The sequence below is a fragment of the Thermoascus crustaceus genome (genome assembly GCF_041956765.1).
Source record: "Thermoascus crustaceus strain CBS 181.67 unplaced genomic scaffold VTN00scaffold_1, whole genome shotgun sequence".
NCBI lineage: Eukaryota > Fungi > Ascomycota > Eurotiomycetes > Eurotiales > Thermoascaceae > Thermoascus > Thermoascus crustaceus.
Genome location: NW_027192527.1, coordinates 5,217,109 through 5,232,705, shown reverse-complemented (window position 1 = coordinate 5,232,705; position 15,597 = coordinate 5,217,109). Strand labels below are relative to the sequence as shown.

The following is a 15,597-nucleotide window of genomic DNA, read 5'->3' as shown; positions in this document are numbered from 1 at the left end:
CGAACGGGTATTACTTTTAGCATACTATCAACGCCACAGCTTGGCATATCCAAAACAGACACTCAATGCATCAGTCTCAAGGCTGTTGTTGATCATGCACGAGAAGCCCCAGCCTGCGTGCGCGATGCAACTGTTGTGTTGCTTGGTTATCTGCAGTAGCAGCGGGCCTTTCCCCTGATCTGTCTCACAAGCCTTGCCTGCCCTACCTCGATTCGAGGCTGCTTAGCGCGGCACCAACTCCCGACAGCGACATCCTCCATACATCTCCAGTCGAGCAGTCCTCCACGGCAGTTGTCGTTCCGCCGGAATGGAAAAGTTTTCCGGCAGTCAGAACGAAGGAACTTTATGAGCAAGGTCCTGTTCGATGTCGGTTCATACCTCCATCGTCGAAGATATTGCCATTTGGCCTGGACTGGGGTTACACTGCCAAGTCCCGATATCGTATATTTATCTCATTCACGGCCATCCAATCATTATCTGAAGTTCACAAATAGTCATAGAAAAGTTGCGGTCGCATCCGGTTAGCCGCAGATACGAGAGCAAGGGGAAACCTGAGATCTCTTAGTAACCAGTGCACTCTTAGAACTCGCCTCCTTCAAACCCGCCCAGATGCACGTCGTAGAGCGCCTTTGAAGGGTACCCACGCAGTGCTCCGTACCTGCCTTCGTTCGATTCGCCTAACCTCGACCAGGAAGATGCCCTCACCATTCCAACACGACGGTTCTTCCGACAAAAAGCTTGACTGTAACCCAGGCGAGATAGACTTCCACCGTCCATCGATACCCCAGCACACTCAAACGACGGCTTCGCGACGGACCCGCGTCGACGTCAACGACTGTCCCCGGCGTTATATTTATATCTCCAGTTCGGTCCGCTTATCCGGATCTCGGATCTCCACGCAGGGCGTGCAGAATCGGATGAGAGGCGTCTCGTGTCGGCTGTGATGATGCCCACCATCGATCGCATTGCTGGAGAATGTGTTCGGACGGTCAGTCGTTGGGTCGTGGAGACGGCTCGGACTGGGTTAGTCCTTGACGAAGATCGCTCACGCCTAGAGGCACAGCGCACGGTGACCGTGGAGAATGGTTCCCTGGTCCCCGAAACAAATACTGTAGTACCGGGAGAAGCTAGCACAGAAGGATGCCAGGAAGCACATGCCTAACGTCGGTCAGGATTGAAAGTAACATGCCAGGAAATTAATCAGCTACAATGCGATGTCTCTGCATATTGAGATGCTTATAACGATGAGCCGGTATCTTGTCTCTGCTCTGACTGGATAAAGCACGGGGTGAACGGGATCTCGTCACATGCTGAGGGCTGCAATATTGCAGCATATGGTCTTGTGCAGTCAGGATGTTTTCTCAGGTAGGTGAGGATGAAGTCCTTGTTTCCGAAGTGAAGATAACGTAGAGCCAGTGATAAACAATTAGTTCTGTTTCCAGTTCCGATATCCACATGGCTTAGGGTGTACGAAGAGATAAAAATCCAAAATCTACAATGGCCCTGCCAATGCCAGAGCCGACAGCGGGAGGAAGTGTGCCTTTCAGACTTCGTACACACTCCTGGAACAGTTCGAAAGCACGGAATTCAAGCGAAATGTTCGCGACAGCGTGTTGCAACCCCCTTTCCCCGTGACGATTAAGCCGGCCCAGTGCATCAGAAATTATAGCCTTGGAGACATGTAAAAGTTTGTTGAGAGCCCTCCGGTAGTCGGGACGTTCCAACGCTGCGAGACGGTATGATTACAGATAGTAACTGACGTCTAGTCCCCCTCGCTTCATGGCATGTAGTATGAAGGAAATGTGAAAGGGGACAGGGATAATCAATGCAGCCTAACAACTGTTAGATGTCTTATCTCCGAAGCATATAATATGGCGTCAGTAATTGGAGCATGACGGGCTTAGCAAATAGACACCTTGAGCAATCCCGGGCTTTCAAGACAAAGTCGAGGTCAACAACAGAGAACATGACCAAGCCCACATATGTAATAAAAAAGGTGTGTAGCCAGAAAGGAGGTTAACATACTGTCTCTTGGAAGTGGGTAGCACTAGATCCTTCGTTTCCTGTATAGCCTTGTTCAAAGTCCTCCTGGTCCGGCGCGCGATCAGATCAAAGACGTCTCCCTGCACAGAAATTGTCTCATCGATGTCTACCTTTTCGGCAACAGTGCGACCTTTGCGGTCGACTACACGTAACAGACAAAGTGAGCTCTCGCACACGTCGACAATCGGATGATTACAGTCGGCGGTATACCCGGAGTTATAGCCACCATAGTAGTCGTCCTCGACCGATCCAGAGACAGTCTTCTCAATACTGGCTAGATAAAGGTAGAAGCCTTTCACCTCACATGCTTTCCTGAGCTCCTCTACCCGTGCCTGGTCAACATCCTTTAGATGCGCGAAACTGAGGTCAGCAGATGGGTACTTGTGATCCAGCACGAAGAGCAGCGAGGTCGGGCACTTTTGGACGGCATCAAGTCCTGGAAGCCACGGCACCACCGAGTCTTCTATTACCATCATGGAGGGATAAGAATCTTTGTAAAGAGCCTTCCAGTACGCAAAGACAGACAGGAGACTGGCCGATGTGTCATCATTAAGGCTCAATTGTTCCGCAGATTCGTGGTGGATAAGATTATAGGTCAAGACGAGACGATACCCCGATGTCACCGGTTTCACTTCATGGGACACATCCGCATACCAGGCGGCGTATGAATAGCCAAACTCCGAAGTCGGGGAGGTCTCGAAGGTCATGCTCTCTCCTTTGTGCGATGCAATCACGTCGCCTCCCGTGTGTTTGCAAGGGACACACACCACTAAACCGAACCCCCCATCTGCTTTCGAGGAATCCTGATGGGGCAAAAAGAAGGCCCCCTCCTCGTACAGCAGGAGCTTGTACAATTCAGGCCTGAAGAAGACCCAGGCCTTGTGCTACATCCTCCAGTATTGTCTGGATCTGCTTCTCCCAGGCGGAATTTTTGATGGAGAATTGATTCGCGTCAAGTTCCCAGCTTTTGCGAACAGAATCGTTCACCAGCGTCTCGCTCCCCTTTCTGTATGGACTGGCATGGCATAAGTTGGCAATTGCTTTCGCATCATCTGCTGATAGTGGAAGACGGACGGTGCCCACGCCAGGGACTTCTAGCCCGGTATTTATACCATTCTCAAACGATCCGCTCGCTATGAAAGAACCGGACGCCTCGGTTTCCGAAAGAATGCCCTCGAGGTCAATTTTATACTGTGTGGAACAGGCTGGGAGCTCCCCGAATAGTGACCATAGCCGACCATGTCTTAAATATCTGCAATCAGAATCCCGCGGTGAATTGATTTTTGGATCGCATGTAAACAGTGTCGAATCTGATGACTGCGTTCTGGAAACCCTGTTGTTGGGTAAGGATGAACAACAGATCCGATGCAAACATGGATATGGACGTGTTGCGATGCGACGCGTTGACGCGTTTAATGGAAAAATGACACTCCGTCAACTGACATTAATATTACCTTGGCAGGAGTTTTGGGAACATTGATTGCTGGGATCAGGCCCGCCAAATTGATCGATAACCGTTTTGCGGTATCGTTAGTGCCGTTGCGTGCCGTCGCACCACCGCGGCCCGCCTCACCGTAAACCAGCAGAAGGACTGACCGGAGGATAGAAGATCAGATCCAGCAACAAACAAACAAACAAAACAAAAAAGAATACATAATTCCCCGCCTGCCTATATATGGCTACTTTTGGGAATGGAAATCCCACAAATCAATGACATGAAGGTGAAGGAGGGAACTACTGTCTCGGCAGATTCTATCCAAGATGTATTTCTGGTTCCACTTATTTCATGGCCACGGGAAGTCCTGGAGCTTATTGATCCTCTGACCATCATCTCACAGTGGCTTAAGACCGTCTTATATCTTACACATCCGACCAACCCTCTGCACCCAGACAAATCATGGAATGGCATCTGGGAGCTGCGAATCCTCCCCGTGCATCATTCTGAAAAGCGGTTCCCACACCGTTACCGCGCGTTTGGTGATGCGACCATTCCCCATCTCAGGTAGGTTGTAGAAGATCAGCTTGTCTGCGGAGCACTCGAGAGCTTCACCTGCCATTCCCGTAGTGTCCTCCAGGAATTTCTGGTAAGCTTCCAAGATTGTCTTGACGGGAGTGATACTATTATTATAAAGTTAGCCAATTTCTTTCTAACATGTCGTGTCAAGATCATGCGCTGAAGAGTCGAAACGCGAAATGGAAGAAAAAAGAAAGTGAACCTACCATTCAGGTGTCACAGCCGCAATCATCTCTGGCGGGACAATCGGGGTAGCGACAATCCCAGGAAGAACACAGTTGATCAGGATGTTCTCCTTCATCTTCAGCAGTGGGGCAACACCCCTGATGAACTGGATCACCGCAGCCTTAGTACCGCAGTACTCTGGATACGTCCTGTGCGGGAAAATCCCACCAATACTCCCAGTCACCACAATCTTCCCACCAGCAGGCTTATTATGTCTCATAAAATGCGTCGCTAGCACCGTTCCATAGACCACACCCTTGTAGTCGATATCGGTGCACTCTAGATCCGGCTCCGGAGGGATATCATCTACATCCTTGCCACGCCAATTAACGAGGTAGACGGAGCTTTTGTCCACGATCCCCGCATTGGCACACAATGCGTCGATGCGGCCCCAGGTCCTGTACACCTCTTGGAACATCTTCGTCTGGCTCTGGTAGTTCCCCACGTCTGCTTGGAAAAAGCGCGCGTTCTCGCCTAGGCTCTTCACCAGCTCTTTGCCAGGTTCCTTGCGGCGGCCGACGCAGGCAACTTTCCATCCACGCGCGTAGAGATCTTTTGCGAGGTCTATGCCCATGCCGGACTGTAGTTTATAGCCGTTAGTCCATTTCTCTCTTTAGTCTTTCTATGTAGGTTGGAACCAACAGTTGCGCCCGTTACGATGGCGACCCGACCCTGGGATTCCGCCATATTCAATCTCGTGTAGTATGAACCAAGTCAGGTTCCTCAGCTAAAGAATAAAGAGAAGGAGTTGAGGAGAGCACTGGGGAAAGGGAAACAAGAGGAATCGTTCAGTTCTGCGTCAGAGGAAAGTCAAGTAAATATCTTGCGATTAGAGTTATAGATTGCTCAATTTAAAATGTTGTATGACGGCTCACGATCTTTAGCCGTGCGATGCATGGAGAAGCTCCTCCTAAGTAGCCGTTGGCGAGAGTAATGGTTAAAGCGTCAAGCATTGTTGGGCGTGATCACCAATGGATTCTCCTGATTCAATCAATTCCTTCGGTACAAGAGCCTTGCACCCCCACTATTTGCTTGTCCCGTATGGTGTACAATTAGCCCCATTGAAAAACTCTCCTCACAGGACATAAACGGGGCTAAACGATGCGTATCCCGTGCTGTGTGGCCTGCCGATAATTTAACGAAGTATAATTCGGCATTTACGCCGAGCCTTGCGAGTAGTATCGGAGTAGTGTCGGTGCGATAGCCGTCTAGGGTGTGATACAACCAGCAATCTGCGGCACAGCGGTACCTAAGATAACATACTAGTAACTAACATACTTCTACGCTTGATCTTTGTCAGCAAAGCGAGTAATTTGCTTTTTCTGATCGACAGGGAATTGCCTAGAATTGGGTTATATACGTACTCCGTAAGCCGCGCTTACTGGGAATTTTCCGACTTGTCTTCACGCAGTCCACCGCGTTCTTCAAAACAATGACTACGGAGTGATAGATGCAAAGAACGAAGGTCAGAAGCCAAACTGTAGCAATAGTAATGGCACATTAAGATATTTAAAATATACAACCATCGACATCTAATTTTAAACAGATAGCAGATTAAATGAGTTCAAGCTGCTTGAACAACAGGTCGACTAGTAGTATATGTACAACATAGAGCGGACGATTAGAATATACAGCCTAGCTGGTCAGAACACCTCCAACCTGGTTCTCCAGCACAGTTGCAGTCATGACCTGCCTCATCTCATCGTCGCAGTACTCAGGCTGCTCTCTGAAGTAGTAGTTCGCGCCACTCATCTCCACCGCACGACCGTAGGTTTCTGCCGCGGGCACTTCTTTCCCGTTGGCGTCAACCATGTCTTGACCGTCGATGAGAAGTAAAACAACCTTCTCAATTGACTCGGCCGGGATAAATAGATATTGAGGGAAGTTCGCCCAGCCAGCTTTGTGGAGAAGGTTTGTCTGCACAATGGTCGGACATATGGCGTTGACGCGGATGCCGTCGAGGCGGAAGTGACTGGCGATGGAGCGCATGAAGGCAACGACGCCGTCTAGTTTGAACAACATTAGAAAGAAAACAATCCGTCTACAAAGGTTGCATGTTAGACTTACGTTTGGCAGCTGAGTATAAAGGCGAGTAGTACGATGGGTAGAGACCACCGCAACTGGCGGTCATTACCAAGCTGGCCCCTTGTCCTTTTCCTGGCGACTGGCGGAAATAATGCAGAGCAAGATAGCTTGTTGAGATTACACCTTTCAAATCGACATCGATGCTCAGCTGATCAGGCTCAGGAGGCGGGTCTGCGCCTTCAGGATGTCTGGCATAGAAGTTCTTTCTCTCAATGACACCCGCATTGGCAAAAACAAAATCGAGTCGACCACTATCGATGAAGATTGTTTTGAATGTCGTCGCGAGAGAACTGTACTGGTTCACATCTGTTTTGTGGAAGCTGGCATTGGGAAGCTCCTTGGCAGCTTGGATGCCGCGCTCCTCGTTGATGTCTAGGAGGTGTACATTCCAGCCGCCACTTTCAGCCAGAGCTTTGGCTACGGCAAGGCCCATTCCACTGGCTGAGTCCCTCAATGTTAGCAATAGTCCTCCGGTCGTCTGTGTGTCCTCTAACTTACCACCGCCAGTTATGACAGCAACCTTTGTCATTTTGTCTTTCTGAATGCACCAATACGCATACGAATTTTGTTTCTAAGGAAGAATCACAAATTGATATAGATGTAAATTCCGGACGAGGCTAGAAGAACGTGGCTACCTATCAGTGTACAGGATATAATGCTACCTAGCTAGATTGTGAACAGAAAAGATCGCACTCATTGGAACATGTGGTCCAGGGGTAAGCATTGACGGACTATCCAGTTCCCTTTGCTCTTCATGACCCTGGAGTGCATTGCGTGCTTTAGATTGACCTGTAATAACAATACAAAGAACTCGATAGGGAAGATCGTGCTCGTTGATTACCACGGTGTGCTCTCCATACATACATAGCGCATCGAGCAAGTCAACGGCCCGCCACTAGGGCAACTGGCTCGCAACACGGAAACATCCACGTAAAAAATGCACTGCGAATTCAGCCCGAGTACAATGCCCCAGTGTCGCTTACGGAGGACACAGACCACAGCAACTTTACCGATAATCGTTCTTTCTGGACCTGCGGATCTTCCCTGTATTCGACAACGTGAGTCGTGTTCAGCATCTGCAGGACTCGGGCCAAGAAGCACTGGCGGCCGGGGATGGAAGCCTCCCGGGCTCCCCGGCGGGCCGGGCCATCCTTTTACACTAAAAAAAACACTCCTATAGCTTAATTACACTGACATGGAGCTAAACTCAAGACTTAAAGCGATGTCCCGTGCTGCATAAGCACTTAGTTTTTCGTCTGTGCCTGATTTGAGCCGCGAACGGGTGGCCTGGCCTCCAAACCATCTTCAACTTTATTTCTACTGAGCGTGGGGCGATGGCTTCACCGGATACTAATCTTAGTATTTGGGTCCGCTTAAATTCCCCTAGAGCCTGCATTTGCATGATAGCTAACCGAAAATTTTTGAAATAGCAGAGACTTTCGATAATGCAAATGTCTAACAGTCACGACGGCTACCAGGCATATCCAAGGTAACCATACAAACCTCATAGTTTGGTCAATTACAATATGAAATTGCTGTCGACAAAAATTCCTGATCTCTTCATATTTCATCTGAGGCTACTGAATACCTAGGTAGACAGTATCGTCTTAAGAATTCCAATTTTGAGATACGCGACGATGAAACAGCCATGGAGGTCCCAGAGAGCCGAGTCCCTAGTATTGTCCTTGGTTCGAAATTGGCCTTCATGAACTGGATCTGGTACCTCTGCTATATCTGGTGTCTGAAGGGGGTGCTCCTGTGCTTGTACAGCAAGCTAACGTAAGTCGCTTCCCACAGACTCTGGTATTTCCTCGTCGTCTAATTGGTTCGTATTAACCTGCGGCTGTACTACAGAGAGGGCGTTTGGCAATATCGTCTTGTCTGGATCGTGTCTGCATTCTGCGCGATAACATGGACCGCATGTGTTCTGACCCACGTGTGCATCTGTACTCCTGTTCATCGGAGTTGGCAAGTTAAACCGTATCCAGGAGGTCAGTCTCGATTCTACTAGATGGATATATCGATATCGAATCCTTGATTACTTACTGGAACAGACAACTGCACGATCCGAAGACCGAACTACGTTGTTATAGCGACATTGAGCGTGCTGTAAGAGGCATCCCTTCTACTCTGAGGTAGCTACATCGAGGAACGGGAGATTCTAACAAAAAAATTTGAAACTGAGCAGATCTGATATCGGAATCCTCCTAATCCCAGTCCCTCTCCTCTTCAAACTTCGAGTCCCCTTGTACCGCAAAATCATCCTGATGATCATGTTTTCCTCCGGAATCTTCATTATGTTCTGCACCATCCTCCGCGCCTACTACTCGCTCAAGGATCTCCAATCTCTGCCCATCGCCCTAGGGACTGCTGCGCCGCAGGAAACATACAAAAAGGGAAAATCTTCAAGGAAATCCCCCAAGCCAGTGGAGATCAACGCGCAGCTGGTTAACTTACTGTCGGGATAGGGTAATTAGCAAATAGCAAGCTAGAGTTACTCAGGTTAACGAATCAGAAGCGAGGTTTACAAAGGAGGCAGATGGGCACCCGTGCGGGCACCTACTCACCCTCCTATGAGCCGAGTTTGGCTCTTAATGTAAAAGTCCGATCTTCCTGTGTGTTTACTTCGCTCCCCTCCCGTCACATTTGGTCTTGCGACGTATCGGGCGTCGTTGTTTGATGCGCAACAATGACTGCAGCTGCAGAAACGGAACCCTAAAAACAGGAGGGTCAGGAGCAGCTTCCTGGACTACAAAAAGAATCTCCTGGACTACAAAAAGAATTTCCAGACACTGATAAAGAGGCGCGGTCTGAGGATGACAAGGTGTCGGAGGATGCTGAAGCGGTGGTGACGCTCAAAGCATGGCTTGTCTCCTGTGTAAGTTGATGGACAGATTGACATCCATGCCACAATCGTCGTCTAACAGATCGTGGCAGATTCTCTCTTGCGGATATGGCCTCTCATTCTGGCCGATTCCTGTTATGGCTGCAATTGGAAGCGTGGTTTCGACTGATCTGGACGAGCCTAACAAATATGTCTGGTTTGTGCCGGTAAGACTTGATCGCACGACGGAATCTTGTTGATAAAGTTGAATATCTGATGAAATATTCAATAGGCTTGGACTATTTCCATCACTCGTGCTTTTCTGATATGGTTGTTTGCAATCTATCTGCTCCAGAAGTCCTGGTTGTCTGATCTATATTCTAGCGGTCCGAACACCGACTTGCTCGGTCGTGATGGTTCCTTGTTGGCGGAAATTTGGTAAGGATATTCTGGATCCTATTTCATAGACTATCGTCAGCTAATGCAAGCAGCTCTGCACAGTTGGCCATATCATTGTGGCTTCAGCGAAGAACAGCGACCAGATCATCGCCGGCCTCGCTATCTCCGGGTTTGGAGGAGCAAACTGCCAGGTGCGTCGTCTCAGAGCTCCAATTAAACAATGGTAATAAACGGGTAATGGCACATTGTGATACTGATCGACTACAGATGGCTGCTTTTGCACTGCCAGAACTCCTACCCAGCAAATGGAGACATATCGGTGTTGTCATAGCGGATTTCACCGTGTACATCGCGGTTATCGTCGCCCCCGTTACGGCTAGGTACGGGTACGAATTCAGAACATGGACATGGAACTTCTGGGCCGTGGCCATCTGTCAGTTTATCTCGTTCTTGGGGCTGCTGTTTTTCTATTTCCCACCAGCGCATCCGTAGGTCATCAAGAATTCATTTCTCAATGTGGATCTTACGACAAGCTGACAAAAATGTTAGAAATGGCATTTCGTTCATGGAGGCCATCACGTCCCTGGACTACCTTGGTTTGTTGCCTCTCCAAATCCTCGAATGTTTTGACACTTGCTAATCCTCAACAAGGAGCGGTTCTTTTCGTCGGCGGAGCCGTTCCTGTCTTGATGGGAATCGTCTGGGCGGGCGTCTACGCCTCCAACGACGCACACGTTGTGGCGACCTTGGTCGTCGGTTTCTTCGTCCTGATCCTCTTCGCGTTGTGGGAGACCTTCAGCGGTCGAAAATTCCCCCTCACCCCGTCCTACGTGTTCACCAGCTCCTGGGGACGGGACTTCACCGCTCCAGCCATCGTCCTCGGGGTCGTCAACATGTTCTACTACTCGTCCAGCATCCTCTGGCCGACAATGACGACCGTGTTCTACACCAACGACGGCGCGGACTGGAAGTACGCGGTGGTTCTCTCCCTGCCCCAGGGTTTCGCAATTACCCTGGGAGCCATCTTCCTGACGGTGTTTGGGAGCAAGATCCGGCACTGGCATTGGCAGCTGATGGGCTTGTGTCCATCATGGTGCTGTTCGGATCGCTGCTGGGACTCGTCACTCCCGATAACAAGGGGACTATGATTGCCTTCCTGTTTCTCTCGCAGACGGGGTTCGGATGGGCGCTGTACCTGAGTATTGCGATCACGCAGATGGGTGTTGAGCAGAAGAATCTTGGAGTCAGCGGTGGTATCTCCGGATGTGTCCGTTATGCTGCTGGTGCTAGTAAGTCCATATACTCCCTCCGCTGTCGATCCGGACATTTATCGCCCCTTACATTTAACTATACTTCCAATCTCTTTACTGACGCATTGAATTCTCCAAAATAAACAGTCGCAACTGCCATCTACACCACAGTCTTCAACAACACCTTGGCCGACTGGACCACGAAGCTCGTCCCCCAGGCCGCAATCGCCGCCGGTCTCTCCGAATCCAAGGTCCCGAAACTTCTCTCCGCAATGCAGACAAGCGCAGCGACATTGACCCAGGTCTTCAGTCCCGATGTTGTGGCCGCAGCGACAGCTGCTATGGATCAGGCATATTGCAAGGCGATCTTGTGAGTATTTTTTCCTATTTCTAACAACTGGATTATACACAGAATTGGCAAATACTTACCTGCTTTTGTGACGAATCACGCAGTGTCGTCGCGATGGTCTCCATGGCGTTTGGTATTTTCGGTATCATAGCTTGCGCTTGCTGCAAGGATGTCGACCACAAGATGACCAACAAAGTAAGTCGGAAATACTTAGGAGCAGGAAATTCTTTTCTTTCTTTCTCTCTCTCTATTACCGCTTCTCAACAAATAAATTTAACACAACATGTCTTTCACCAGATCGAAGTGTACCTCGAAAATACGGCCCTCGCAAAGAGGAACAAGTTCCACTAAACTTGTGGAACTCATCACATTATTCTTATAATTATTTATAATCTTTCGATTCTCCTAGTCAACGGAGCCATCCGTTGAGAAATGCTTTAAATTTACCTGTCTTATCTATACGACGACACTCTCGTTCTTCCTACACTACACGCCTCTAGTTTCTCCAGCACTACTTACATCGTATAATGCCCTGGCGAAGGTGGCACCTCACCCGTCTCCCAGACCTTCATCTCCGGTCCCAACTCGAACTCAATCGTGCCCCCCTCGACCATGACATCCTTGTGCTCGAACCAGTTCTTGTTCCACGGCTGCCCGTTGATCTTGAGGCCCTGCACGTAGTAGCTGTTGGGTCCCTGGTCAAGTCCCGTCGCAGTAATCCGGAGCTTCTTGTCCCCGTTGATGGTCATATTGAGGTCCGGGAACCAGGGCGAGGAGAGCAGGTAGACGGGTTGTGTGACGATCGGGTAGATGCCCAGCATGTTCCACAGGAGCCAGGAGTTCATGGCACCGGCGTCGCTGTTGCCGGGGACGCCGTATGGGGCATCTTTGAAGCTGGAGGGTTTTTTTTCCGTCAGTTTTGCAATTGGTTTGCTGGTTGGCTTGGATGGATTTTATCTTACTATTGGTACGCGAGGCTGCGGCTTCGTTGGACGCTCTTCGCTTGCTTGTTGATGTAGTTGTACAGGTAGGGTGTTGCGAAGTCAGGTTCGTTTCTTGATCGACATTAGTATACCGTCTTTCCTGGAAGAGAGATATAGACTTACCCGATATTCATGAGAGTGGTTATACCAGCTCCATTGGCTCCTAGGCTTTGGCGGCTCATGCTTGGTTTGAACTGTAGTAAGATGTCAGATAGCAGTATGGGAAATTATATTATACTGAGGACTAGCATACCATCAGGTCCAGACGAGACTCAAAAGTCTGGGGTCCTCCCATGAACTTGATGAGAGTCTCCATGTCATGAGGAATTACGAACGAGTATTCTTTGTCGAAGCAATCAGTATAATAGCCAAGTTAAGAGAATCATTGATGAACTCACCCCATGGAACAGCCTCATAGGTGTAGTCCATCCACTCACATCCATAACAAAGCAACGGATCGTAGCCGCTCGTGTTGAATTGACCATTGGAGAACTTCGGCGCAAGGAAACCAGTAAAGTTCAAACTGGTCACGTTGTGCTGCCAGATATGCTGCCAGCCGGCGGAACGCTTGAGGTATTTTTGCTGGTCCTCCGGCATCACTCCAGCGGCTACCTGGCTGAGTGCAAAATCGTTGAGACTGTACTCGACCGTTCTCGAGATACATCGAGTGCTTCGATCTTGCGAGACATAGCCAAGCTCGAGCCAATCGAGAAGTGCACCTCTGCCCTCCTTCGTACTGGCTGTGTAGTCAGTCGGATCGAATGTATTGTATGGCACAACCTCTGCATCCTTCTTCATTGCAGCGTAGCCATCTGTCCAGTTGATCGCTCCGCGCAGACCCTTCACATAGGCATCAGCTAGAACGTTGTCTGCATTCGATCCGCCCTGAACAAGTCCATTCCAATTGCCCGATCGTCCATCTGGCATGTAGCCTTCGTGTCTAAACAGGTATATATTAACATCATCTTCTACAGTGGTTGCCCTTTAATGCTGCTTACCTCCAAATATCAATAAGAGCCCTGACCATCGACTCGTAGTACGTGGGCTGTACCAGGTGATAGAAACTAACGGTGCAACGGAAAATATCCCCTTTATGAACGTCAGAATCTCGCGGGGGTTAAGATACGAAGAGGTGACTTACACATAGTGTAGAAATCATCCCAGTACGGTTCATCCGACTCCCAAAGCGGATTCTCACCCGTCCGGTCCGAAGGCATGAGGTGCATAAAGTACAGCGAGCTGTACAACAATCTAACGTGGGTCATATTTGCAGAATCGTCAAGTGGAACCTGTATCTTGCTGAACACTTCCTCGTTCCATTCCTTCACAGCGGCAGCCACAGTGTCGTTCAGGTTCCATGATGTAATCTCCGAATCCTTGTAAGAGCGAGCCTTCTCGACTGAGATGAACGAGATTCCGACCCGCGAGCTGATCTGCGCAGCTGGGCCATCATCCCAAGTAAAGAGTGCGCCGACACGGTCGTTCATCGGTCCGGAGGTCACCTTGGATGCATTTCCATAGATGGGTTCGCTGGTTCCACCATTGGCCAAATTGTGATATCGAGGAATATGATCAGTGTTCACTCCGGAAAATGCTTGGGCTCGGCTGGGAGGCTTTGAGAATTCTCCGCAGAAATAGACGGTGTATGGTGCACCTGATCTTTTCGTTAGCAGAATCAGCTTAGTGAAAGCCACTTGACGCACCATTGTTCCAGCCGCCTATGAAGGTTCCATATCCCGTATACGTTTTGCCATCATCCTCGAGTTGAATCTCTCCACCAACGTAAAATTGAGGACTCGAATCAGTCGGCATCGCAGGGAGATACTTCAATTTGGTAAGCGATATTCTTCTTTTGGTCACTCTAACAGGAAACTTACATGAGAGATATCGACAAGAACATGCTTCCCGCCATCTGGGAACGAGTACTGGATGATTCCAGCATGTCGGGACGCTGACAGCTCGACGGTAACTCCGTTCTGCAGCTGCGTCTTGAAATATCCCACGCTAGCTTTGTCTTTTCCAACCTATACTTTTGTCAGCTCAACTCCAACAAGGGAGTTTGCCGTCGCATCTCACTCTTGGCTGGCTGTACGTCAGATTATCGAGGATGTTCACTGGAGGATCGACAGACGTGAGAGGCATCTGCGGAATAATACCATACTTGGGCGCGCCTCCAGTCCCGCTCTCATGCATCATGCCTGGATAATAACCATCAGAGGAGCCCATCTAGGTGCCAGAAAGACAAAAGGAAAGAGACGCACTAATCCCAGTAACGTTGCCATCGGGAGTCCATCCGCCATTGAGCGTCGCAATGCTCCAATTCGCGGCAGTGGTATCTAACCCAACCTTGACCACGCCAAACGGCCGCGCGCCCCCGACGAAGATATCACCTCCGCCAAAAGATTGTCCAGGGACAGGACCTTCAGAACCAATGAATGGGTTCACATATTGAGAGTAATCTACCTGGGCCGCTCCTCCTGCCGCAGCGGCAAGAACCCCAATTATCGACAGCGTAGAATGAAAATGCATGGTGCAACGGAAACCCGTATCACTTGCGCATAGCCTCAGAACTTTGCTGTTCCCATGCCCATAGGAGCAGAAGAACTACTTCACGGTTGCCATCGGTGTCCCTTTTAAGGCATCCATCGCAGTGGCCTCAATAACCCGTGCGGCAGGAACGTGCATTGATCCGTGAACGGTGACATCGGCATCCCTGCGTTCGAGAGGCGGGGAAGGGGGCTTTACCACCACAAGGGACTTTACCCCGCATCCATGTGCTCGGCGCAATCAAAAAGGGAATAAGGCAGTGACAATGGAAATGGATGAAAGACGAAGGAGAAAGTGGATAATGTCGGGATCAGCGCTAAGATCGCGGATGGCGGAGAGCCAAACGGAGAGAAGCCTTCTGTTATCCCCCGGAGATGCCCCGAAGAGAACGCCAGCCCCGGACGCGGGGACAACCCCACGATTCGGTATCATCGAGAAAGAGACGCGATCAGATCAGAGGCAAGATGAGAAAAGCTAAATAGGAATGGCCTGACTTCCGAGACCTCTACGCTGAAGTGACGATGCGGCGTTTCCTGATGTCTAACAACATAGAAGGTCATCGAAGAACCTTTTGCCTAAACAACGCTTCTGTTGCATTCGACAAACATACGGAGGAGACGCCGTGCCACTTCTGTACCGCCCGGTTGCAGTGACTGAGCTTTCAGGCCGATGCTCCGCAGATCACCCACCTAGAAGGCAACAACATCCGATAGCCTCTCTATCTTCTTGACCATGCGATGTGGCATTGTCAACAGATGAGAATACTACTGTGTCTCCCAGAAGAAATTGAGAGAGAGGATTCATTTGTCTGTCTCATGATATCATGTCAATTGCTTCTCAGCCGCAAGGACGCTTGGAAAAGCCAAAGACACAGACAA

General features: G+C 49.6%; 5 protein-coding genes across 5 annotated transcripts; 1 reads left to right on the top strand and 4 right to left on the bottom strand.

Annotated features, from left to right (window-relative positions):
• Positions 1-853: 853 nt before the first annotated feature.
• Positions 854-2,750, bottom strand: VTN00DRAFT_1888 (uncharacterized protein; the record flags this gene model as incomplete). Its single annotated transcript, XM_069428044.1, has 2 exons — positions 854-968; positions 2,026-2,750. The coding sequence occupies 2 exons, from the start codon at positions 2,748-2,750 to the stop codon at positions 854-856; spliced, it is 840 nt and encodes a 279-aa protein (XP_069292590.1).
• Positions 2,751-3,938: 1,188 nt separating this feature from the next.
• Positions 3,939-4,969, bottom strand: VTN00DRAFT_1887 (uncharacterized protein; the record flags this gene model as incomplete). The annotated part of the gene is made up of 3 exons (XM_069428043.1): positions 3,939-4,161; positions 4,264-4,862; positions 4,925-4,969. The coding sequence occupies 3 exons, from the start codon at positions 4,967-4,969 to the stop codon at positions 3,939-3,941; spliced, it is 867 nt and encodes a 288-aa protein (XP_069292589.1).
• Positions 4,970-5,917: 948 nt separating this feature from the next.
• Positions 5,918-6,896, bottom strand: VTN00DRAFT_1886 (uncharacterized protein; the record flags this gene model as incomplete). Its single annotated transcript, XM_069428042.1, has 3 exons — positions 5,918-6,288; positions 6,350-6,808; positions 6,866-6,896. 3 exons carry the CDS (start codon positions 6,894-6,896, stop codon positions 5,918-5,920), a joined length of 861 nt encoding a protein of 286 aa, XP_069292588.1.
• Positions 6,897-8,015: 1,119 nt separating this feature from the next.
• VTN00DRAFT_1885 (uncharacterized protein) lies at positions 8,016-11,540 on the top strand (the record flags this gene model as incomplete). Its single annotated transcript, XM_069428041.1, has 15 exons — positions 8,016-8,146; positions 8,222-8,358; positions 8,422-8,476; positions 8,556-8,814; positions 8,883-8,963; positions 9,093-9,245; positions 9,305-9,418; positions 9,683-9,781; positions 9,858-10,078; positions 10,140-10,186; positions 10,242-10,589; positions 10,661-10,879; positions 10,988-11,210; positions 11,294-11,384; positions 11,487-11,540. The coding sequence occupies 15 exons, from the start codon at positions 8,016-8,018 to the stop codon at positions 11,538-11,540; spliced, it is 2,232 nt and encodes a 743-aa protein (XP_069292587.1).
• Positions 11,541-11,704: 164 nt separating this feature from the next.
• On the bottom strand, positions 11,705-14,701 carry VTN00DRAFT_1884 (uncharacterized protein; the record flags this gene model as incomplete). Its single annotated transcript, XM_069428040.1, has 11 exons — positions 11,705-12,083; positions 12,152-12,244; positions 12,296-12,366; positions 12,426-12,514; positions 12,571-13,112; positions 13,171-13,261; positions 13,314-13,826; positions 13,876-13,996; positions 14,050-14,196; positions 14,249-14,370; positions 14,434-14,701. 11 exons carry the CDS (start codon positions 14,699-14,701, stop codon positions 11,705-11,707), a joined length of 2,436 nt encoding a protein of 811 aa, XP_069292586.1.
• Positions 14,702-15,597: the final 896 nt, after the last annotated feature.